A 24,956-nucleotide genomic window follows, 5' to 3' on the forward strand; every position below is an offset into this window, starting at 1 on the left:
CAAAGTACTCTGGCACATGTGGAAGTTGGGTAGCTAATCAGCAGGTGTCTGCAGTGGTGCTTTTTGAGGTCATGCTAAGATTCCTTGGGCAAGAGAGTCAGTTCAAGCATGTGCTTTGTTTTCATGTTGACCTTTAAGGTCATGCAAGAGAGCAGAACACTAATCAGTCCACCTTTAGTTTTCTTATATGCATAGCATGCACAGCTCTTTTTATTAGCCAACACCCAAGAAATGATGAAAGGGGTATCTGTTCTTCCAGTCTGAAATCAGCAAAACACAAAAAAATGCGTAACACACACACGTACCCAGCTTACGCACTAATACCATCCTCTCACACTGCCACCGTTCTCTCAGCATCAGTGTATTTGGTGCAAGGATGAACAGGATTATTTCAGAGATGCTTATTCTTTATCTTTAAATTATGTCTGAAATATCTGGGACACCTGGAAAATCAATGACCAGTTTTAAGTTTTCTTATTTGTTACTCTAGTTTTATTACACTGACAGTGTTCCTTCATCTGATTTCTCTTTGGTGGCTTCCCCTGCCCTATGCTCTGTTAGGATGCTACACTGAATGCACAGAAATCTCAGGGATCTCTCCCTGGTTATCAGCAAACTTAAGAGAAACTGCCATTCTTATTTCCTGCTGGTGCTGCAGGTAGAAAACCCACCATAACTTCCTTCATAAATTCCACCTAACTGCTGTGAAAGTGGCTTGTGAAGATCCACCTTGTGGAGATGCTTCAGCTGCAGTGAAGACACCCTTCTGAAGATGCAGTATGTATTTGAGGACTTGACTAAAGATTCAGGTAGCTGTTGCCAATCTGCTACATGATAGAACAGGTAGTGGTATCATTGCTGGCATTTTAGAGAATGTGCGTGTATCTACATGAGTTGTAGGCATGGTGGTAGCTGCACTTCAGACATTGCCATCAAGCACAACATGTTGTTGGCCCAAATTACCATTTTCTTTCGTGTCACTATAGATTCACTGTGGTCATTGCTATTTTTATTTGTCTCCCTCTCCTGTGATCACACACGAGATAGTCTGAACAGTCTTCACTTCCTAGCAATGAACTTGATGCCACTCAGTGACAGAAATGGTCCAGCATTTCTACAGCCTATGTCTGAAACTCCGCCAGTAACTCTTCTGTGGCTGCAATGGCATAGATGCATATCATTGTTCATCAAGCAAAATGATGCTGAACTTCTTTCTGCCAGAGAATGCAGCTTACTGATTTATTATGTCTTACCATCTATCAACTATGGCAAAGCAATATTCCGCTCTAGAAAACAAAACTGTAGTTTCCACATCTGCACATAAGCACAATAGAAAATAAGAATTAAATGTGTTAATATTAAGACTAGTAAGACATCACTTTGGCTAAATCTTGAGCTCTTCATGTAGATGAAATGGAGGATGGAAATGTCCAGAAAACAGAAACCAGGTTCATACATATGGTGCAAATGTTATGGAGAAAACGAGTCACTGGATAAAAAGAAAGGAAGAGGCACTGAGAACAAGGAGGAATTATTCTGTGAACATGGTACTTACTGATAAGATGAAAATTACTTACTACTCATGGCAAGGTAAAACTATTCTGGGAAAAAGTTCAGGTGTTCCCTATCTTTCCCTGCATAAGCCCTTTTCCAAAAATGATTCTACAGTTATCCCAGTTATTTCCTGAAATTACTTCTTGGTAGGCAAAGAACTAGTTTAGGAGAACCTGCGGAAACTGTATGTTTTCACACTGCTTAACTTCACCATACAGTGGGCAAATCTTAGAACCATTAACCATTCTTTTCACCAGTTTGTGGAAATTGAATGAAAAAGGTAAAAATGGTGCTCTTCATTAGTAGAACAGCCAAAGACTCACAAACGAGTAAACTAAACTTCTGTCCTCACCAGGAAAAAAACCCCACCAACAGTTAATATGCTCAAAAAAGTGATGAGACCAAAACCCTTAACATGGGTCCCTCAAGAACAGTGTCAATGTAATTGCCCTTCTATCACAAGTTAGGCAGTCAGGTGGACAAAGAAAACGCAGATGTCATATCTTTGAGTTAGAAAATCTTTGATAATGTTCCACTTGGGAAGCTCACGAGCACACTTAGTCTTGTTGAAAGTACTCCAGAACTGATGCAAAATTGGTTAGAGATCTATTTTTAGAAGAAAAAACAGTTATCAGTGGCCTTCACTATCAAAATGGATGTAAAGATATAATAAAAGGGTTTTTGTTGAGGTCTGACCAGGATCTGGTATACGTTTATACACTTAGTAATTACTGGGCAGGTGATAAACATTACCTTAGCCTGGGAAAGACCACATGTTGGAGCATCCTTCTTGGAAATTCTAAATACTATTGATGAATAGAAGAAATATTCTGTGGGGGTGGGAGGAAGGAAAAAAAAACACCCACAGGGATAAAGGCACTTACACATAACCTGTGCACAAGAACAGCCAGCTGTAGCAACTTGTGACGGGGATGAAGCACAAGTGTAGAAAAGGCTCTGGGGGCCAAAACAAATCTCAAAGTCTCCGTGATCCTGGACCATCAGGATTTTGTAGAAGAGTGCAAACAAAGGACCCAGTAGAGCCGTTAGGTGCTCTGACAGGCACAATGCGGATATAGAGGCAAAGGGAATCGGCCCTTCATCAGTCAGGACTAAGTACAGGGGACCGCGTTCGGGGGGACCGCCTCGCCGCGGCCGGCGCCGGGCCAGCCCTGCCGGGGGGCGCTCACCCTCCCTCCCGCGGGTCGGGAAGCAGCGCCAGCGCCGACCCGCCGGGAATGGCACGGCCGCGGGCGGCTCGGACACGGAGCTAAAGCCGGTGCTTTTACACGGCCCCCCGGCCTTCGCAGGGCTTACTCTGGACCGCCCCTCAGTAAGCCGGGCGGGGGAGAACACCCCCAGGAGCTGGGGAGTGCCCGGCCAGCCTCATCCCGGCCGCCGGCGCCAGGCAGCACACAGCGACAGGCGCTCCGAGCCCTGCGAGAGGCAGCCGCCGGGCAGCGCTCCGCACCACCCCAGAGGCCCCACGGCGCCGGGGCCGCCGCCGCCGCCTCAGTGGGGCCGACCGCCCCGCCCCGCCCCGCCGCTGACGGCGGCCGGCAGGGGCCAAGCTTTCGCTGGGCGCTCGCCGCCGCGCTGGGCAGTTGCTCCCTGGTTCTGGGTCCCGCCGCTGCCCGGCCATGGAGCTGTGGCAGGTGCCGCTGCTCTTCTCGCGCCTCCCCATGTTCCCCTTCTTCGACCTGGCACACTACGTGGCCTCCGTCATGGCGCTGAAGGAGCAGCGGGGTGAGCGGGGGCCGCTGGCGGGACGGGACAGACAGACACACACACACACACACACACACCCGCGTTCCCCTGCCGCGCCCCGGGCTTCCCCGTGTCTCCAGCTGTGCCCCCCGCACCGTGTGCCCCCGTCCCCTGATCGGGCCAGGCCAGAGAGGGGCTGGCAGCCCCCTGCCGCCGGCCGTCCCAGCCCCAGCTGGGTAAAGGTGGCCGGCGCGCAAGATGGCGGGGGGTGCCTGAGGGGGGCCGGGGTGCGCGGAGCGGGGCTGGGCCCGGCAGTGCCGGGCGGCGCCTGGGGCGACCCGCGGCTGCCGGGGTTTTGCCGCTGGATCTCTGCGGGAGCTGCAGGTGTCTCGCCCGGGGTGGAGTGTTAAAGCATCTCCGCGGTCTTTTGCCTCGAGGGTTGTCCAGCCTGCAAAGTGCTAGTCTTGGTGTTCTTTTTCCAGTAGTTTTGGATCCTGTTTGTTTTTAATGACGGCGAGTGACTAAGCCTCAGCGCGTGTGCCGTACTCCCGCAGAACCTCAGGTGGTTTGTGTTCGGCCCGGTGTAGCGAGAGGTCTGTCGGCGCTCCCGGTGGCGCTGAAGCGCGGGCGCGGCGAGCAGAACGCCCAGCGGTGCGGTGCGGTGCGGTGCGGTGCGGTGCGGTGCGGCACAGACCCGCGGCGGGGGCTGCCGGGGACCCCGCGGGAACCCCTCCCCCCGCCGCCCCGCCGGGAGCTCTTCCTGCAGCAGCACCCAGATGTTCTCTGGCAGGCCGTAAGCATGCAAATGAGTTTGTCTGCCGCCTTCATTAGGCCATCTGTCTAATTGACTGCAGAAGCCACATAGGAAGCCCCTAGCCACATTTTCCTTGCTTTCTCAGAAACAGAGGCACTGGGGAAATCAGCCAGGACTTTTGTTCAAAACTTTTCGCAGTTTTAAAGTCCCAAGAATAAAAGGGTTGGACACCCTGAAGTAAGATTTATGTATACAGAGAAGGAATGAAGATCACAGGCCAGTGACTCGCTGTGAGGTATTACATCTGAGAGGAGAGCTGCTCAACTTTCGGGTTTATATCCTTCACACGACCTGGTTATACAGGAAGCTGTTAAGGAAATTCTATCATCAAGGAAACAGCTTGGGAATCTAATGAGCAGGTTGTGTGCTAGTGACTTTTCCTGTTGCACCCACAGATTGTAAAATTTAATTAGGAAAGCTTTGTACTCCCAGTAACAGGGTTCTGGATTTTGTGTGAGTGCACATAATGACATTTCAACCTCTACATGCTCTTTTCCAGAAAATGCTTTGCACTATGGTTGTTAACCCCAAGCCTCATTTTTAGTCTTCGCAAATGTAGAGACTACCCATCTTCTAATGTTCAGAATAACTATTTGTGATGCGGCTTTGGACAGTTACAGTAACTGCATACCAGTTGACAGCGGGCTTTCAGGATTCAGTTTTCAGTTTGGGCCCCTCACTACAAGAAAGACATTGAAGTGCTGGAGGGTGTCCAAGGAAGGTTACCAAAGCTGGTGAAGGGTCTGGAGCACAAGTCTTATGAGGAGCAGCTGAGGGAACTGGGGTTGTTTAACCTGGAGGAAAGGAGCCTCAGGGAAGACCGTACTGCTTTCTACAACTACCTGAAAGGAAGTTTTAGGCAGGTGAGTGTTTTGGTCTCTTCTCCCAGGTAATAAGCAATAGGACATGAAGAAACAACTTCAGGTTGTGCCAGGGGAGGTTTAGATGGGATATTAGGGAAAATTTCTTCACCAAAAGGGTTGTCAAGCATTGGAAAAGGCTGTCTAGGGAAGTGGTGGAGTCACCATCCCTAGCGGTATTTAAGAGGTGTATGGATGTGATGCTTGGGGACATGGTTTAGTGTTGGACTTGGCAGTGTTAGGTTAACTGTTGCACTCGATGATCTTAAAGGTCTTTTCCAACCTAAATGATTGTATAATTTGGTGATTCTAGTGCAGATTTGGGAGCGTCTGCTTGCTTCAGATTTTTAAGGCTCTGCCTTGTTTATATACTGAGAGCTTTGATCCCTTCCTAAATGTGTCAAGGTGAATTTTTATGTCCTGCTGGTTAAGTGCACTTGGCAGACTGTGGAGACTGATACAAAATGCTTACATGTGCCAGTGTGTTCAACAAATTTTGTTACTACTGCTAAAATTGTTTCTGGGTGCTAACTTAAATCATTTTGTGATATAACTGTTCCATTTAAAAAGAGACTTGTGTATAAAGGTATTTGATGTTATCATGCACTACCTTTAAACTTTCCTCAGGAATGGACACAAAGACCAGGGTGAGAGGTGTCTCTCCACTTTGCTAGCGTCAGAATAGCTTTAGTGAGACAGCACTTCTGGACAGCAGAGTTGCTGTCAGAAGTCTGGTCAGATCCATGCCAATATTTTTCTTTTCTTCTTGGCTTAATAGCTGGAAAGTTCAGAACTCTTGAGTATCTTCTAATACTTTGAATTAATAACTGCAACTCAGGTGACTATATGTTGGTCCAGTGCTTACTTGCAAGTAGTTTGAACTGATACTGAATCATAACTGAAATAGCAGTCATTATGAAATACTTAGGATGGATATATTAACATTGAATAATATTCTTTAGGCATTACTATATATTCTTTTTGCAAAATTGAAACAGTAGCTATATGTCACAGGGGATTAACTGAGTAACCTTTAGTGGCTGGTGATATAAGAAGCATGTGGTCAAAGGCACAGCCACATTTGTTTTATCTCAGATTACTTTCTCATTAAAATACCAAGCCCCCACACTGCTTAAAATCAGATTCAATGTGGATATTTGTATCATGGATGGGCACACACTAACTGGGACTTTTCCAGTTCTTCTAGCTCAATTTTCTTGCTGACTTAGGAGTGTTGGCAAACAACAGCAGTGACAACTGAAGTGTTTTCCACATGTTTTAAAATAAGAGTTCTTGGCTAGTACATTCGGGATTGCTTAGGAGTGGTCCATTTGCAAGTCCAGTCAGTTGTAGAACTGGCAATTTTCTTTTTTTTTTTGGATGGAAGGACAGCAAAAGGTGTTGAGGGTTGAGAATGTGTCATACTTGGAAGGAATGTACTGGTTTTGTTCTTGCAAGTTTTCTATGACTTAATTCTGGTGGTCTGAAGAGAACTAATTTTTTTTTGCATAATTTTGCTAGATTAGATCTGGCTTGATAAATCCTTTAGCTTAATTGATGTTATTATATCCAGTTGAACAGCGGTGCTAGAGAAACTTCTACAAGTCCTTCAGGTTGGCTTTTTAGATGTGTACGTGGTATGTATTCCTGATTGCCTGTTTGGAACATGTTGGAAAGGTTAAAGCAGGTCTTTCCTACTGACAGAAATAGTTTGCTAGCAAGGTTTTTTTAATTACTGTTAATTAAATTTAAATAATTTTAAACTGTATTCAACAAAAGTCCTTGTGTTTTGAACCTTACCTTTACTTTCTAAAGTATACCATTTGCAGGACTAGTGGCCTTCTGTCAGATCGTATTTTGCATGGTTGTATGATACCTCATTAGTTTTACAGGATGCATCAGAGGACAAATATAAATGACCTCTTGTTTAAAAACATGTGACCCACTCAGAATTGAGTTTATTTTCTGAAAGGTTACATCTCAGTCATAATTTAGGTAGCAATGCTAAGATTATTAAATTAGTATCAGCATTATTTGCCTCATTGCCTTCTATGTGGTGTATATTCCTTGTTATAAAGCAGGTATGGATTGTTAAATACTTGAGCCAAGAAAATTCCAGTGTTGAGCAGCAGAAAAGTCTTGAAATCCAGTGGAGTGTCCCGTCTCTTACCTTCTTCCATGTAATACCTTAATGAAGAAATTTGCATGCTTTGTTGTAGAGCTTGCTCATAGAGGACAATCTAGTAATAATAACAGGAATTGCTATATGTGTCCTCGAAACTGCAAACCACTTGCTGCTAGTTGTAAGGGAGAGTGTAGAAGCAGTGATTACTGAAAAGCAGGGGAATGGGTTTGAAAAGAGAAATAGCGAACTAATTTTGAAAACCCCTCAATTTCATTAATTTTTTTTCCCCAGTTTTTTTCCTTTAATCTGGCCTTCATTATAAGAAGTGAAAGATCATGAAAATACTTTTACAAAGTATGTAGGAGTGAAGGCAAATTGAACTAGAAACAATGTCAAATGTGCAGCAGAAATAAATTTAATCCTTTTCAAACATAATACATGAGCATCCTTTTTTCCTTAAAACTAGTTGTTACTAGCAGTGTTTCATTAATTGCAGTCAATGTCAATGTGTGTGAAAAATAGAATGCAGTGTGTTAAAGTCAAAGACACAACACTTGGAATGGTTTCTTTTCATTATTAGCAATTTGACCAAACACCAGCTAAGTTTCAGTTGGCTATCTCTCAGTCGTGCTGCATTTTATGGGGAGCGAGGAGGCCGCCAGTTAGGTGTTAAGGTGATACTTCTCTGCTAATGTAAGGTGAGAAGCGTCATGCTAACGAAAGATTGGCTGCTGCACACCCACCTCACAAAGGAGGTCTGAAGTATAAGATTTTATTTTTTTTTAAACCTGGTCTGGAGGTTGACAGTTCTTGGATGTGGAACATCCTGTCATGATCTGGTTACTGGCCTTGCTTCAAGACCAGATCACTGTGCAGATTACTTCCTGTGTTACACCTGTCCAGGAGTTAAAGATTGTGCATAATGGTACAACTGATCTGTTAACAGTACGCCCCAGTTCTGCCACGTTTCCTGGTGATTTGTGATTTATGGTGGCTTCCTCCTTTAGCTTTAGTTTTCTCGTTGTCCTGTAAAGTTTGGGATGTTTCTTTTCTATATGGTCACGTTGCTGCTGTGGCATTATAGCACATTTAGTGGAGTTACTCAACAGAGAGAGTACTGCTGAACAAGGAGGATAGGATATACTCTTCTTGTTGCAAGAAAAGGAATTCAGCCCTTTTATGCTAAAGTAGATATATAGTAGTACTTGTACTGCAGCTGTGTCCTCAAATAAGAGAATAATTGCATTTGAGAAGAAAGCTACTATAGTTCTTTTGGACTTGTGTCTACTTAATATAATTATATTAATACAATTAATGTTTTTTTCTGAATGCAATGGCTGTCAGCATTTTTTGGTTTGTTTTTTTTTTTTTTTTTTTGCGTTTCACTACCTCAATACAGTAAGCACAAACCATTAATACTCTTCAAGTGTCTTAACCTTTTCAAATATGTTGGTGAAAACAGGTCCACATTCAGTTATATGGGATCTGGATTTAATGACCCACTTTATGTTTTTACTTTTGCTGTTAAGTAACATTAGCAGGCTTTAGAATTTTCTTCTGTTAATTTTATGCACACGAACATAATTGATCACTCCTTTGGAGAAGTGGTAATACGCAGTGACAAAGCTGAGCATAACCAGCTTGGAGGACTGGGTACTGCAGTAAGGAAAATAAATTACACAGTAGTTTAAGAAAGATATTTTATATTCAGATGTGCTGTAATACTAAGGAGTGCTCACTTTTATAAATTGGCTGTTACATAGGAATTTACATAGTACTGCAGTACATCATAGCTGAATTGTATACAACAAGAATTGAATTGTGTTGAGAGGGCCGTGTTCTCTTTGATGCGTTGGAGCGGCTCATCTTGGGTAAGAAGCTTCTTTTCCCACAGAAATGCCTGAAAAACCAAGAGCTTCTCCTTTGAATTGGGATCAGATGTCAAATTTTGTTTTGGCGCAGGCACTAGGTTTGATTTCTGCTTTTGTGGACTTCAGCCTTTGGACTATGGAAAATTAAACTAGTTCATGCGAACAGCTCTACACCTGTGTAAAGGGGAAGTTTTGGTAACATTGGACTTTTGAAGTGGAAGGAAATAGTCAAAACAACTGCTTGAGGATCTTTCTGGCTTTGATAAAGTGTCATTTCCCCTGAACCTACTTAAGGCTTCCCATTACCTCCAGCATAATCTTTTAATATTGAATACTGTCTTGGTATAGTTCAGTTGCAATCTAAAAAGGATAATTAGTTTTAAAGATAATCAAATAAACCAAACTGTGAACCTTACAGATACTATTATGGCTTCAGGTAAACTTTTTTCTCTGTTCAGGATTGCAGGTGGAACTATTTAATAACTGTTTTGGATACTGCTTTCATTTTGGTCAGCAAACACAGTTAGTAGGGCATTACAAGGAAAAAGGAAAACAGTGACCTTGAATTCATGGAACACTCAAAAGCAGAAAGGGAATTCGTAGAATAAACCCCCAAAATTTACCGATACCAATCCTGTCTAGGTCAGCAAAGCCACTTGTGTGTTTTTAATAGAAAATTGAAAGCAACTGTCTATCTGTGCCATGTTATTAACAATGAGATCTCTCAGCCATGCTCTGAAAGCTTTCTCTTGTTAGCCGAATAGTTATAATAAACCAACCTACAAAAGATACTTGGGGAACACAGTGTCCATCTCTCACTTTTTTTTAGATAGCATATGCTTAAGTCAGTGTACTCTAAAGTTTGCATTTCTGAAGACTCTTCCTGTGAAAGCCTACAAATTCCTGCAGGATCTTTCATTACTTAAAGGAGCAATGTTGGACTGAATGATTTGAAAAATATGGGCTTTTAAAACCTGATGTGATTCCCAAATTTTTCTTTCTGTTTATTCATTTTTTCCCTTTGTTTCAGGAGCTGTGGAAGTGTCAGTCCGAAGTCCAGTTGCCTGCTGGTTTAGTGCTATGCTTTACTGCTTTGGTGGTTCAGTTTTGTCTTCATTGATGCTTGCAGAACCTCCAGTAGCCTTTCTGGCAAAGAGCACAAATATTCTACTGGCCTCTTCAGTCTGGTAAGCAGCCACAGTTGTGTTAAATGAGTGAGTGGTATTGGTTCTGAGGAAGCTGTGCTTTGATCCTGTACCACCAAGTTTCCATGTAAATCAGAAGCTTAACTTAAATATGGATTTGGATTCTGATCTTCATCCAGAAAGTCACTGCAGCAAAATAGCTGTTATGATCCTGTTCTTTAGGAATAAAATGCTTGTAAGAGAGCAGCTCTTATGGGCTGTTGTATAATGAAATGTGCAGTCACTAGACTAGACTTGCCGAACATATAGTACTCCTGGTCAAACAGCTGAAAACATTATTTTGAAATAAAGTGGACTTCAGTTACTGCTTTTCTGGATATAGGTAAGTCATAAATGTAATCTAGTTTTTCAGCAGTAGCTCTTGAAGACCAGAACCTGGCTGATATGAAGAATTTGAACTTTTACTGTAATTGATGATCTAAGACAAGATCTTTCCTATCCTCTAGTTTCTGCTTCCTGACATAATTTTTTTCTATATTTTACCCTTTCCCAAGTGGATGGGTGTTGTGGTGGAAGAGTAGAGAGCTGAATGGGTGTCATGGTTTAACCCAGCCAGCAACTAAGTACCACACAGCTGCATGCTCACTTGCCCCTCACTCCCATGGGATGGGGAAGAGAATCAGGAAAAAAAAAAGGTAAAACTCATGGGTTGAGATAAGAAAAGTTTAATAATTGAAATATGATACTAATAATACTAATAATGAAGAGGAGAAAGAGGGAATAAAAGCCACTGGAGGGCTGGGGGGTGTGTGGGGTGGCGGGGAAACAAGTGAGGCACAATACAGTGGCTCACTACACGTTGACCGATGCTCAGCCAGTCCCCGATTGCCCCCCTCCGTCCAGCTCCCCCCAGTTGATATACTGGACATGATGTTCTATGGTACAGAATATCCCTTTGTCTAGTTCAGGTCAGCTGTTCTGGCTCGGCTCCCTCACAGTTTCTTGTGCACCTGCTCACTGGCAGAGCACAGGAAACTGAGAAGTCCTTGATTTAGAGTAAGCACTACTTAGCAACAACTAAAACATCAGTGTGTTATCAATATCATTCTTATACTAAATAAAAAACGCAGGATTATACCAGCTACTAAGAAAATTAACTCTGTTCCAGTCAAACCCAGGACAATGGGAAGTCAGGTATGTGAACGATGAAGAAATTTGGCCTGGTTTGGAATTCAGAAAAAGCACTGGAATTATTTTCTTATAAATGTAGCCTTCCAGTGGAGTTAATTTGTTCCAGAAGATGATCTTTGAAGAAACCCTCAAACTAAACGAATTTTGTGAGCAGCAGTGGGGTTTTCAATTTAAAAATCTCAATTCCTATCTTAGAAGGATGTTATCTGCTTGAAATCTTCTAGTATCTGTCCCTTGTAGCATCTTAGGTTTTAAAATTGCAAATTCCTTAAAATGAAAGTATTTCTGTGTGTGTATAGTGTGTATCTATATATTAGTTTCCTGGTCTTGATGTTGCAATGAATATAACAGATTTCATTTAGGCAAATAAGTGAAATGAATAATGTGCAATAAATAGTGCAGTATTAACAAAGGTCCTAGAATCTGCTTATAGTTCATATTAGTCTGATGCGGGCAGCGTGACTGCTTCTTTTCAGAAATGACGCAAGTTAGGAGTACACTTAAATAGAACATGATTCCTGTTGAACTTAACATGGTCAAATGTGATTTGCTGTGCACAAAAAAAATGAGGTTTTAATGAGGAGCTATGAATGTTATGAAACCTTTTAAGCTTCTGCTTTTACAGAGGTCTCTCTTCATGAGTATAATGACTTTTAATTCTCCGTCCCAAATCACGTGAAATGAAATTCCCCAAGCCGTACACAAACCTGGAAAAGAAAAAGGGGTTGTGCGACGCTTGAGAAATGCTCCAATACTCTGTAGGACAGCGACATCTACTGTCAGCAGGTGTTGCTAGCAGAAATTACGGGCAAAACTGCGTGATCTAGTTTACCAGTGCTTCGGGGTCCTAAACCCAATTTCTGCAACTGTAAATTAAGTCTGGTTAGTGTTGTCTGTTGAGTACATGCCTTAAATGGCTGTTTGCAGTAGGCATTAGAATACGTGCTCTCTATACATGTTTGACTTCATAACAACTGAAGCTTGGTTGTATACGAAGGCAATTGACTTTACAATAGGAGAAAAAGGAATAATATAAACAGTTCAAAAGTAAGGCTAAAACGGAGCACCAGAGCAGTAGTTTGATGGTGATGTAAATTCCAGTAAATTTTTTGCATGTGAGGAATAGGCTATTGCATGCTCGACTGGGAGGTCTTTGGAAGTTTGCAGTGGCACGGTAGTATATCCACTGTATTGAAAAAAAAAAAGTATATAACTAGGACAGGACTTCAGCTAAACTTTGCCTTTCTGGGGAGGAAGCTTCCTGGCATTCTGCTGTAAAGCATAAGCATTTTTTTCACAAAAAATAAAATCCAACCAAAACCCCCAAACCAAGTGCTGTCCTGATTTCTAATCTCTAACCATGAAGCACAACTTTTCCTAACTCTGGTGTTTGCTAGTAGTTCTAATGAAGTAAACTAGACATGGGAGGTGCATCTCTGCATTGCAGCCTGAGTAAACAGGAGAAGGATACAGACAGGATTGAGCTCAGAAGCCTAAATCAACAGGCAAGTATCTTTTTGAGGGCTTTCTGTGCTTGTGCTTAATTGTTATGCCCTTATTCCTGTGCTGAAATAATCTAGATACTTTATCTCAATTGTTTTTTTGAGACCTTAAAAAGACTCTTAAAAAAAGTCTCTGCAAGAACTTAATTTTGTTTATGATTGAAGAGATACAATAAAACACCACATAATCTAATCTTTTAAAATTTACTGTCAATTTAGGATTTCATTGCTAGCCATTTTTAACTTCGTCTTGAAAGCAACTTGACAAAAGATATTATTAGATTTTGAGTTCTGTGCTTTCAGTGCTTTGAAAAAAGATATGTGATTGTAATTGGCAAGCTGGAATAGCTAGAATTAGTGGTTACTAAGATGTGAAATGTGTTTGAAAATACATGTGCATTTCATCTGGCATGACACTAACTAGTGGAGGCATTCTTGCTGAAGTTATATAATTCCATATACCTATCAGTATGAAAGCATGGTGTCAGCATGTAACTTACTACCCTGTTGTAATCCTATTAAAAACCCTCCAATCCAAAAAAAACCAACCCCAAAACCAAAACCCCTAGCCAAACACAAGATAGCCCACAAAACCCCACACCATGCCAAGTCAGTCAGATGCTGATTTAATACTTTGAATTACATGGTATGTAAGCTATAAAATGGTTGGTAAAATTTAAAGCCGTTTCTTGTGCTTTAGTGGATTCTTCTTTGGGACAATGAGGCAGTAAGAACAATTTCAAGTAATGTCTGATGATTTTGGTGCAAGAGCTCAAGCATGCTCAAAAGCATTTCCAATATGTCTACCACACAAAACAGTGAGTTATCAGTATATCATGCATTGCTAGTCGTACTCCAAAAAACCTTTAAAGGTTACTGGAAAGTGAATTCCTTAGCAAAACCTTTTGAATGCTACTAATGGGTTTTCTCATGATTTGCAGGTATTTTATTTTTTACTGCCCACAAGACATATTCTACCGGTGCTTTGCCTTTCTGCCTCTTCGGCTTCTGGTTGCAGGAATGAAAGAAGTGACTAGAACTTGGAAGATAACAGCTGGCATTGCACATGCGGACAGTCACTTCAAAGATGCCTGGCTTGTCATGATAGCTGTGGGCTGGGCCAGAGGTAACATGCATAACATCTTGGTCTGATGGATTGTGATGTTTTCGAGTGGTATTTAAATGGCTAGCCCTTCAGCATAACTGTAGCACCATTCCTCACTGTGCTAGATATGATAGTCCTAATACAGTCTGTTATCCCCTTAGGGGCTCAAGGGAAAAGTCTGTGCAGCAGTTTTTCTGCCTGGATTAAGGGTGACATTGAGTGACTTTGAGGGAGGTTCATCCTATCCCTTCAGAAGGTCTTGTGAGGACTTGTAGGATGGGCAGTTGATGGCAGTAAAGAAGTAGATCTGTGTAGCTTCAGTGCTATTACTAAACCTTCAAACAGCATATTTCCTCAGAGCTGTTTTTCTTGCATGTGGCTGAAGAAGAGAACTTTTCTTAGCTTTTTGGGTTGTAACTATTAGCTGATTTTAAACACAGGAATTAACCTTTTTGCCTGCCTGCTGTTTGGATTAGGACTCTGGAAGCTACCTTTCTAGCAGCTGTAGTTGTAGTCGCATTAGAACCACTTCAGGAAGAAGTAGTGCAGCTCTTGTTTCTATGTGCTTGATTCTGTTCTGCTTTGGGAAACAACACATGTTCAATGTGATGATCTGATGTATGCTTCTCACAGGTTATAATATAGATCAGTCTCATTGGACAGAGTGTCTTAACACCTCCTTATGTCTTGATTCTTTTAATGTAAAAATACATATCCACTTTTCTTGCAGAGGGTCCCTGTAGTTCATAGAGACATTCTCTGTACTTACATGATGACATGAAGAATAGATTGATATTAAGCCTCTCTGGAGATTTACTTTTGCAAATCAGGCATTTGTTTGTAGTGATGAATGCATCAGTTCAGATGCTATCAGATAAAGGTAAACCTGAGGCTCTTGCTGAGTAGCCAGACCTCTAAGGTGTCATGTTAGTTGTTCAAGTCATGCATGTATAAAAGATTGGATTAGTCTCTTAAAGTCTGAGCTTTGGGTACCACATTTGGCATCTGTTTTGCTGGGTTAAAAATGAGTTTTGCTGGGAACAGTAATAGGTTGTGCAGTAGTGATAGCAGTCAGTGGAGGCTTATTGTAGATCTCTGCAATTTCAGGAGCTGGTGGTGGCCTGATTTCCAACTTTGAGCAGCTGGTGAGAGGAGTGTGGAAACCTGAAACCAATGAACTACTGAAGATGTCCTAGTAAGTTTTCTAAAGAAGACTGCAACATATTAACTGTTGTTTTGCTAACTCCTTGCCTTGACACTCACTTTTAGTGGTTCAGATAAAAAAAAAAAAAAAAAAGCAGGAGGACATGTTTCTGCTCAACGTTTTGGTGTGTATCTTGTGAAAGATTGATTGGTGATCTTTGGTAATTTTAGAAGATGTTTTAATCATTTAGGTTCACAGCACCAGAGCACCAAATGGGAACACTAGTCATCAAAAATTATTTGGCAGAAAGTAGTACTGAGTCAGTAAGAAGTTTCTGGAAAGCAGTATTAACTCAGTTTGTCTTACAGGGATGTGGTCTTCTATGCAAAATGAAGGGACAGTGGTACCAGAAGTATACAAGTGAAGTCTGCCTTTTCGGTGCATGCTCTGAGCATTGCTAAGATAGCTTCCTTTGAGTGTTGTCACTGTTACTTTCTCTGCCAGTACTGTTTTCCTCCATAGGTGTCAGTTGTTTGAGAAGATGCAAATCAGTTATTCAATATAGCAAAAAAGTACTGCAAGATAGGAAAATGTTACTCCTCTTGCAGAAGCAAAGAATGGGAATATTGCATGGCTCCCAGTTTAGTCTGTACAGTAAAATGAGAGTTGAAGACAGGCTAGAAAGCCACAAGCTATTATTGAAAGTCAAGATAAGTGTACTATGGTAATTTCCTAAAAACTATTTGATCTTTTCCATATTACTCTCAGGTCTTTAGAAATAATTATTTTTTTTAAGTTATCTTGCTTTACTTCAGCCAGTCTTTGCAACAGAATATCAGAAAAGAAATTTGTAGCCTTTCCTTTGGCAATATTTCAACTTTTTATGGCTTATCTTAGTTGCTGGCTTTTTCTGAAGTTTAGAATTTCTCTCCCTCTGCCAGTGCCCAAGTGGCAGTCTTGAAAGCAAACTTCCAGAGGGACGAGGTCGCTGTAAATGCAAATAACGCTGTACTTACTGGTCCAACACTAGAGCAGCTCTTACTGACTGTGGCAGTGCTTGCATGTATTCTTCTCTGTGGTGGATGTGGCTCAAAATAACACAGAAAGAATTATTAAAATTATGTGTAATATATAAAGCTTAAGGATATTAAATAGAAGTAACTTACCAAGTTAAACAGATAAGACATTCTGCAGATGGATGAGATATCTGTATACATAGTTGTTTTTAGACTGCCTGAACAGTAAGTTGATGCAGTAAATCTCTGAGTTACTGAAAAGACAGTGAAGAATGTGTCTACACTAGATGCTCTGTGATAACAGGAATGCACCTGTACATGTCACATGTAGATGCAGATTAAGAAACGCACAGAATTTTTCTGCCAGTATATTAGGGCTCTCTTTTCAGACTAGATAACTGACCAAAGTTGGGTTTTGACTGCATACCTAGCAAGGGATTTACCACCACAATGAAGATAGCTAAAAGATGTAAATCTTTGCATGTCTCAAGTCAACATGACTGTGTTGGCAAAACCTGGTAGCATAGGCCAGGCTCAAGTCAAGTATAAGCTGACTGCAACCCTAGAACTGCTGGAGAGTCACAGTGGACCAACATTTTGGACTATGTTATTCTTCAACATTTTAAGCAATTCCTTGGAGTAACTAACACCTGGAGTACAGGAGAGGAATCGTTTATTTTTAAGTCTAGTCTGAGTAGTGCAGACTTTGTTATTTAACTCCTCAGTAAGATATATTGGGAGAGGAAGGCAAACAAAGTGACCTATAGAGACTGAATAAAGGCATTGATTTGAGGAGGATTGTTGAGTATGAGTTTGCTGGGTGAGTAAAGTACTGTTGAACTCTATGCTTGTCCATATTACTGACAGAAAGCATAGTAATAGTATATAAACTGAAAGTCTTAGTTTAATTATGGCTAGGTTTTGGACCTTGTCACTGTTACCATAAGTTTTCCTTAGTTCTGTTCAGAAGTAATTCTTTTGCACACTAAGAACGTTTATTGCTTTCTAGACCATGGCAGCTTTCACTGTAGAGCAGAGAAGAGAAATTAACATTGTTTGTTTGAATTCCAGCCCTGTGAAGGTAACATTGATAGGAGCAGTTCTTTTCACTCTGCAACACAGCCAGTACTTGCCAATAGCAAGACACAACCTCATGTTTTTATACACCGTATTTCTTGTTGTCTCCAAGGTAAGAATGTCATAGTGTTGCAAGAAACTGAATAACAAACCCCATTTTGTTTCATTATTTCAAAGCAAAGAATATGCCGTCAAACATTCTATCACAAGGTAGAATACATGCTTCCGCATGGATGGTCAGCTCCTGCTGAAGTCTTAAACCCATATATAATCTTCTGTATGTGAGCAAAATGTAAGAGCTGTTCTGTTACTGATACTGTTTAATGCATGGCGGGGGGTGGTGGTGGTGTGTGGGAAAGAAAAAAATCAGTAGTATGGGCATCCAACAGTTGATATGCTAGCCTTGTATGTCCATAATCTCAAACAAACTTTATGCTTGTAGAAAGAAACTCTCTTGCTCTCTGCCTTTTGCTAGCTTCTTAATGCCTTCCTCGGTTTGCAAAGAGAGCTAGCTAGGGTTTTATCTAGCTTAAGTGTTTGCAACGGAGGTGTTTAGGTGGGAAGAGAAAGTATCAAAACCACTTTGAAGTAGCTGTAACTACTTTTATAATAAAATAGATACTACCTCTCTTTTGAATCCTTTAAACCCTCCAGTTTTGTTCATTTCCATGATGATGCCTGTCTTCAGGATTATTAGCTAATAAGGAAGTGTAGTCTCTGTATTAGCAGATGTCTGGAGATTTTAAGAGCTTCAGAACTGCTGAACAGACTAGAGATTGTCTTAAAGTGGTAGTTGCCAGTCTCCTTTCTGTGAAGTATCTGACAAGTGTAATTCTAAGGAAGTTACTTCAGGGAGCCAAGACTTCAAGCTGATGCTCATGATTCTCCACCTAAACCAATAAAGGCATTGTTGAACTGGGGGTGCTGGGAATGGGAAAGGAAAGGAATGTTATTCTGGAAGTCAGAAATTACAGCTGTCTTTAGATGCTGGCTGTCAGGCTGCAGTGAAGTGACTTAAGTTCTTAACCTGATGGTCTTACTGACAATCAGGAACTTGAGTATCCACTTAACTGCTAAAGCAACAGTTATGTGTTCTAAGGAATTTTCATCTAAATCTCTCAGCTTTATGGAATAAGTATGGCCGTCTGGATTTCTAACTGAAGTCTGGCTGTGCATATGTATTTAGCTGCTTTCTTTTTGCATTCTTTTGATTTAAATGGAAGTAGCCACCTTGTTTACAGATTTTTAGTTTGAACAAAGTACAAAACCTAGTAAAAGTTGCTCTTCACTTTAGTTGTATGATGTTAAATATGGTTTACTCTTAGGATTATTTTAATAAACCTACATAGAAAGTTTTGTGTGCACATTGTTTGTGTATAGGTATGTGAAGAGTGCAGGTCATAAAGAAAAGCATTCTTTGATCAATTCCAGCTAAAACGAGCATATTTCTGTTCTTGGTTGGCATGGCCTCATGCTTGTGTAGAAAGTTAGAAATGCCATACATATATTCAGCTTTGGACTTGTTTCCAATTGCTGTGAAGTCATTAAAACTTTTATTGTAACTTGATTGTTGTTTTTCCTAGGTAACAATGACGTTGACAAGATCTGCAACTTCTCCATTTGCTCCCTTTGAGGCTGCATTAGGCCACATGTTCTTTGGCTTGCAAAAGACACCATCCAAAGTGAAGGGTGAAGGTGCTGCGTCTTCCAATGGCTCTTCAGTCTGTGACCGGTCTTCTGAACAGCAGCATGATGGTGTTAAGAAAAGACAGGCAAAGAAAACAGAATAAGTGTCTTAAAATCTTTGATGGTCATGACCTTTGAAGATGTTTGTATTTCAGATTAGGCTGGCTGAGAAATTTGTTTAAAGAAATGCATGTGAGGAGAGAACAGGGCTGTATACTACTGTGGTGTTGTTTGCCTTCAGAATGTGTTTTGTAAGCTACTGTTCAGATGTCTAAATGCACATGTTGGATTTTTAAGCTAAAAACTACAATTTTTTATGGTGGTTTTAAGTTTACTAGATTTTGTATTTATGATAACTTCAACTGATTTAATACTAAACAGATATTTTCAAAATGTGACAGTCGGGTTTTTTTGTCTGATAATACCACTTGTTTCACCTCTTCCCACCTTCCACTGATTCTTACATTTCATTTGGATAGCACATATTTGCACTGCCAAGTGTTCACATTAGCTTGTCTCAAATAAGAAAGTCATCATCTGAGTAACACTTTATCACATTGCACTGTAAGGCCATGAAAGTGTACTGAACTCATGCCTTTAATTAGAAAAATAACTGAATTAACTGTTGAAGAATTGCACTGGTCTAGATTTTCTTCCTTTACTTAGGTAAATATTTTTTGTACTTTTTTTTTTTAATAACTGAATTATCTGGCACCTTTAAAAATCTTTGCAGTTGGCAAGTAGACAACGTTTCTGTATTTTCATTGTTGGCTTACTTTGACACTTTACTTGCAAGCATTTGGTACATTGCTGTTTTTCATGTTACGTAGGTGATTTACTTGTGGTTTGCAGTTATCTTTTAGTTTGATTGGAACTAGACATCTCTGCCTGTACTTTTATCCAAGCATGTGCATTTTTTTATTTCGAAAGCCAAACTTCCTTTCAAAAAAAGAATACAGTACATTTACCTCATTTCTCATGAGTTCATCCCTGTTTTCCTTGCTGTTAATAACCACCAGCACCAGTTTGTAGTGATCACCTCTGGTGCCATTGTGGAAGAAGCCTGCTGTCACCTACAAAATTCTGGGGTTTTTGATCATGGGCCGATTTACGTGACACCAGGCCTCTGCTGATGACAGAAGGCATACACCTGCCTGGAACGGGGAAAAGATCTTTGCACAGGAGTTAGCAGGGCTCATTGAAAGAGCCGTAAACTAATTTGAAGGGGGAAAGGGACAAAACCAGGCTTGCTAGAGAGAAGCCTGAGCGCCGGCAAGCTAATGTTTGAGGGATGGTGTGCTAGTGAGGTCCTTTGGTCTGCCACCTCAGTGGAGGTAGGGGCTGGAGAGGCATGTGACAGCAAAGACACAAAGGTTATTGTGTTAGAAACCATGGAAGTGCTTGAGAATGGTTATGTAGGAATTAGGGCTTCTCCCCCAAAAAAGGTGGTAGGAACTATAGCCCAACTGAAGTGCATCTACAGCAATGCATGCAGCATGGGCAACAAACAGGAGAACCTGGAAGCCATTGTGCAGCAAGAAAACTGTGATACAGTTGCCATCATGGAAACATGGTGGGATGATTCACGCAACTGGAGTGCTGCAATGGATGGCTATAAACTTGTCAGAAAGGACAGGCAAGGAAGAAGAGGCAGTGGGGTAGCCCTGTATGTTGCAGGGTGTTTTGACTGTCTAGATCTTAATGGTGATGATAGAGTTTGGTGTTTATGGGTGGGAATCAGGGGAAAGGCTAACAAGGCAGATACCATAGTGGGAGTCTGTTATAGACCACACAGCCAGCATGAAAAGCCAGATGAAATATTCTCAAAGCAGCTGGGAGAAGTCTCACAGTCACTAGCCCTTGTTCTCATGGGGTACTTCACCTTGTCAGGTATCTGCTGGAAATACAGAAGAGAAGAGAAGAGTAAGTTCAGGAGATTCCTGGAGTGTGTGGAAGACAAATTCCTGACACAGTTGGTGAGGGAGCCAGGTAGGAAAGGCACCCTGTGATGTGATGGTTGGAGGCCACCATGGGCACAGCGATCATGGAATAATAGTGTTTTTCATTCTTGGAGAAGTAAGGAGGGAGTTCAGCAGAACGGCTGCCTTGGACTTCTGGAGGGCAGGCTGGCCTGTTCAGGAGCCTGGTTGACAGAGTTTTTGGGGAGGCAGTCCCGAAGGGCAAAGGCGTCCAGAAACACTGGACATTCTTCAGGAAGGAGCTCCTACAGACGCAGGAGCAGGCTGTCCCCATGTGCTGGAAGACAAGCCGGTGGCGAAGAAGGCTGACCTGGCTGAGCAGGGAGCTTTGGCTGGAATTCGGGGGGAAAAAGGAATCTGTGAGCTTTGGAAGAAGGGGGCAGGGCACTCAGGAGGACTACAAGGGTGTCATGAGGTTATGCAGGGAGAAAATTAGAAGGGCCCAAGGCCAGCGACAACATAATCTGGCTGCTGCTGCAAAACACAGCAAAGAACATTTCTACAAAGGCGTTAGCAACAACAGGAGGACTAAGGAGCATCTCCATCCTTCACTGGATGCATGGGGAAACATAGTGACAAAGGATGAGGAAAAGGATGAGGTACTTGACGCTTGCTTTGCCTCAGTCTTCAATAGTAAGACCAGCTGCTGGGGTACCCAGTGCCTGAGCTGGAGGACAGGGACAGGGAGCAGAATGAAGCCCCCATAATGCAAGGGGAAACAGTCAGCGACCTGCTACACCACTTGGACACAGACACCAGTCTGTGGGGCTGGATGGGATCCACCTGAGGGTACTGAGGGAGCTGGCAGAAGTGCTCCCCACAACACTTTCCATCATTTGCCAGCAGTCGTGGCTAACCGGGGAGGTCCCAGTGGACTGGAGGTTGGCAAACGTGACACCCATCTACAAGGCGGGCAGGGAGGAGGATCTGGGGCACTGCAGGGCTGTCAGCCTGACCTCAGTGCCAGGGAAGGTTATGGGGCAGACCATCCTGAGTGCCAACACACAGCACATAGAGGACAACCAGGTGATCAGGCCCAGCCAGCGTGGCTTTGTGAAAGCCAGGTCCTGCTTGACTGACCTGATCGCCTTCTATGACAAGATGATCTGCTTAGTAGATGAGTGGTGAAGTGTCTAGAGAGCAAGTCTTATGAGGAGCAGCTGGGGCAACTGGGGTTGTTTAGTCTGGAGGAAAGGAGCCTCAGGGAAGACCCTATCACTCTACAACTACCTGAAAGGAGGCTGTAGCAAGGTGGGTGTTGGTCTCTTCTCCCAAGTAACAAGCAACAGGACAAGAGGAAATGGCCTCAAGTTGCACCAGGGGAGGTTTAGATTGGATATTAGAAAAATGCCTTCACCAAAAGGGTTGTCAAGCATTGGAAGAGGCTGCCCAGGGAAGTGGTTGTCACCATCCCTGAAGGTACTTGAAGGATGTGTAGATGTGATGCTTAGGGCCATGGTTTTGTGTTGGACTTGGCTGTGTTAGGTTATCTGTTGGACCTGATGATCTTAAAGGTCTTTTTGAATTTAAATGATTCTACGATTCTAAAATAGCAGCAGCACTGGAACTATTTATTAGTGTTTGCTTAACTGATACCTGCTTTTTGCATCTTTTTTGCACATGAAGTGGAGCAGTTCTATGAAGCAGTTTGTATGAAGCGGCATACACTTCAGAACTGAGAATTTTGACATTAGAGATGTTACATTTCATAAGAATAGAATCTTTTCAGAGGAATCTTTCATTGATATGCCAATTTTTAGAATAAATTAAACTATTTTTACAGAGTTAGATTATTTGTCTTCAGATAATACTTCTTTGAAGAGTATTCTTCAGCAAGAGGTGGGTTAATCTTTGTGTGGCAATGCAGAGGAGAATGTGTAGGGAGATCTGATTTGAAAAGACAAAGTTCTAGTTCTAGGTACATACCTAAATTTAGAAAAACTGTTATCAGTTCAGTGCTTACAGAAAGAAAAAAAAAATACCCAAGAAATTTCTTGTGCCTGTCTAGTCACATTTCCATGGTAGTGACTAAAACCATTGAACTCCTCAGTTTGGAACCCCAACTGTATAGCAGGTGTGTTGTATCTTGAAAGCTAAAATGAGTATTTTATTCAACAGAGAAGAAGTAAAAAACAAAAACAAAACCAAAAACAAACAAAAAAAAAATAAACCCACCAAAAAGAGCCCCCAGCTCTTCAGACAAAATTGCAATCATATTCCTGACATTTTACACTGAAACTCAGTGCACAATTATGAATGCTTGGAGTATTCATTTGCAGGATGTCTCAGTTTTTAGTATCATGGATGTATGGATAAACTTGAAGCTGCCAGCTAAGTAGTTAATGATCAACTAGTTATTCAGCAACACCAGCACAAGTTGTCAACAGTGTTTAAAACTTGTGGATTTTTTTTTTTAAATTGTGTATACTAGATCACAAGAACCATATGGAATTGGATTGTGGTATGGAACTATGTTGCACAACTGTGAAATATTGGCTGATAACTGGCTACTCTGAACCCAAATAAATGTGAAAACATGCTTAGACTAATTATTTAACAATTCTGCAATTTGAAAGAAAATATATGGTTTTGTATTCATTTTGGACTCAAAAATAACATTTTTTTTTAAAAAGTTGTTTTTCTTGACTGAACACCTTAAGAGAAATACACATCACACTAAAAATCTATATTGTTGTGAAACAGAACATAAGTTATGCTGAAAGAAATCCCATTGTAAGAACCATGAAAACAAACCTTCATGTTTAAAGATCTTGCAGGCTTCTGAAGGATGATACTGAATAGTTACATGCAAGTTTAACACAAAATGCAATAAAAAAAGATAACCAGTTTCTCAGGGTTCAACCTGAATTCTGTAGGAGACTAATACTGTCAGTTCAGGATGCCTTAAATAAGCAACTGCTTCCTCATTTTCATGCTGATAGTTCCGCATCTCTCCTAAACCTCTCTCTGTTAGATTGGTAAGATTTCCTTACACTGTTCTGTTCTGGTAAAGCTTGTCAGATTCAGCAGAACTGTGTATGTGAACTAGTTGGCTGCCTCTAATTCTGTCATTAGTCTTGTAAAATTAGAAGTAGTTCTTTTGTGCTAATATAAACTAAGGCTTGAAGGAGTTGTTTTATCAGCTTAATTCTCAGGCTGGAGGAGCCTATTCCTGATTAATCCAATTGCTATTCTGGGTCTTCGTTTCTATTAAGTATGCCCAATTTCTGTAAAAAAGAGTACCTTCAGATGTGATTCATGAACAGAACCAAAGTTGCTTTAGGTGATAAATGCATTTTGCTTTCCTCTTCAGTATTTTCTACGTTTCATTTTATTGGAAAGAAGTGGAGGTAGAATGATATCATACAGATAGTGCCTTCACTTCCAGTGTCAGTGTATTAGGCAAGACACAGTTGCTCAAGAATTCCAAACATCTGTCCTCTGTAGGAATCTGAATTTGCTCAACATAAGGGCCATGCTGAAAGCTAGCATGTTCCAACAATCTAGACAGTGAATACAAACCTTAGTCAGAATGAAAACTCCTAATTTATAAGGTTAATCCTAATTTCTAAGGTCTAAATGAATTCTTACAAAGAGTAGCAACAGAGAAGCAGCATTTGACACTAAGATGAGACTCAAAAATCTGTTGTAAATAGTAAGTTGCATTTGTTCTGATAAAACTGCCCCATTAAGCAGTCAGATGCCTTTTGTGACATGTCTGAAAATGCCCAGCAAGGAAGATATAGCAATGTGAACATGGATAGAGAAATATATTGATATTGTTAGGCAAGAACAGCCTGCTCCACACTGATCTGCAAGTGGGTTTTATCTACAGCCAGGAAGTAGAATGTGATCAAAATGGCATACCAAATAAAAACTCCTGCAACCAAATTTGATAAACTAGTGCATGCATATGTCCAACTTCTGTGAAGGAGGGACATAACAGGTTGCTGATAGAGGAGGAACAGAACATGTTGTCTGGGTGGGGATTGGTGATGAGTGGTGTCCCTTACGGGTACGTATTGCATATTGGGACCAGTGCTGTTTAGTATGTTCATTAACAGCATAGTGGGATCAAGTGCACCCTCAGCAAATCTGCAGATGACACCAAGCTGAGTGGTGTGGTTGACATTCCTGAGGGATGAGATACTATCCAGAGGGACCTGGACAAACTGGAGAA

At 41.4% G+C, this 24,956-nt stretch overlaps 1 protein-coding gene across 3 annotated transcripts; it reads left to right on the top strand.

Annotated features, from left to right (window-relative positions):
- The first annotated feature begins 3,089 nt into the window (after positions 1-3,089).
- On the top strand, positions 3,090-19,769 carry TMEM38B (transmembrane protein 38B). 3 transcript variants are annotated; one of them, XM_040580077.1, is made up of 6 exons: positions 3,090-3,300; positions 9,962-10,118; positions 13,711-13,895; positions 14,982-15,069; positions 17,106-17,223; positions 18,695-19,769. In XM_040580077.1, the coding sequence occupies exons 1-6, from the start codon at positions 3,195-3,197 to the stop codon at positions 18,899-18,901; spliced, it is 861 nt and encodes a 286-aa protein (XP_040436011.1). In that variant the 5' UTR covers positions 3,090-3,194; the 3' UTR covers positions 18,902-19,769. The 3 variants fall into 3 exon arrangements, with proteins under 3 accessions (XP_040436011.1, XP_040436013.1, XP_040436012.1); XM_040580079.1 differs by lacking the exon at positions 3,090-3,300 and adding an exon at positions 3,466-3,854; XM_040580078.1 differs by lacking the exon at positions 3,090-3,300 and adding an exon at positions 4,055-4,938.
- The last annotated feature ends 5,187 nt before the right edge of the window (positions 19,770-24,956 follow it).

Source organism: Falco naumanni, chromosome Z, assembly GCF_017639655.2.
Source record: "Falco naumanni isolate bFalNau1 chromosome Z, bFalNau1.pat, whole genome shotgun sequence".
NCBI lineage: Eukaryota > Metazoa > Chordata > Aves > Falconiformes > Falconidae > Falco > Falco naumanni.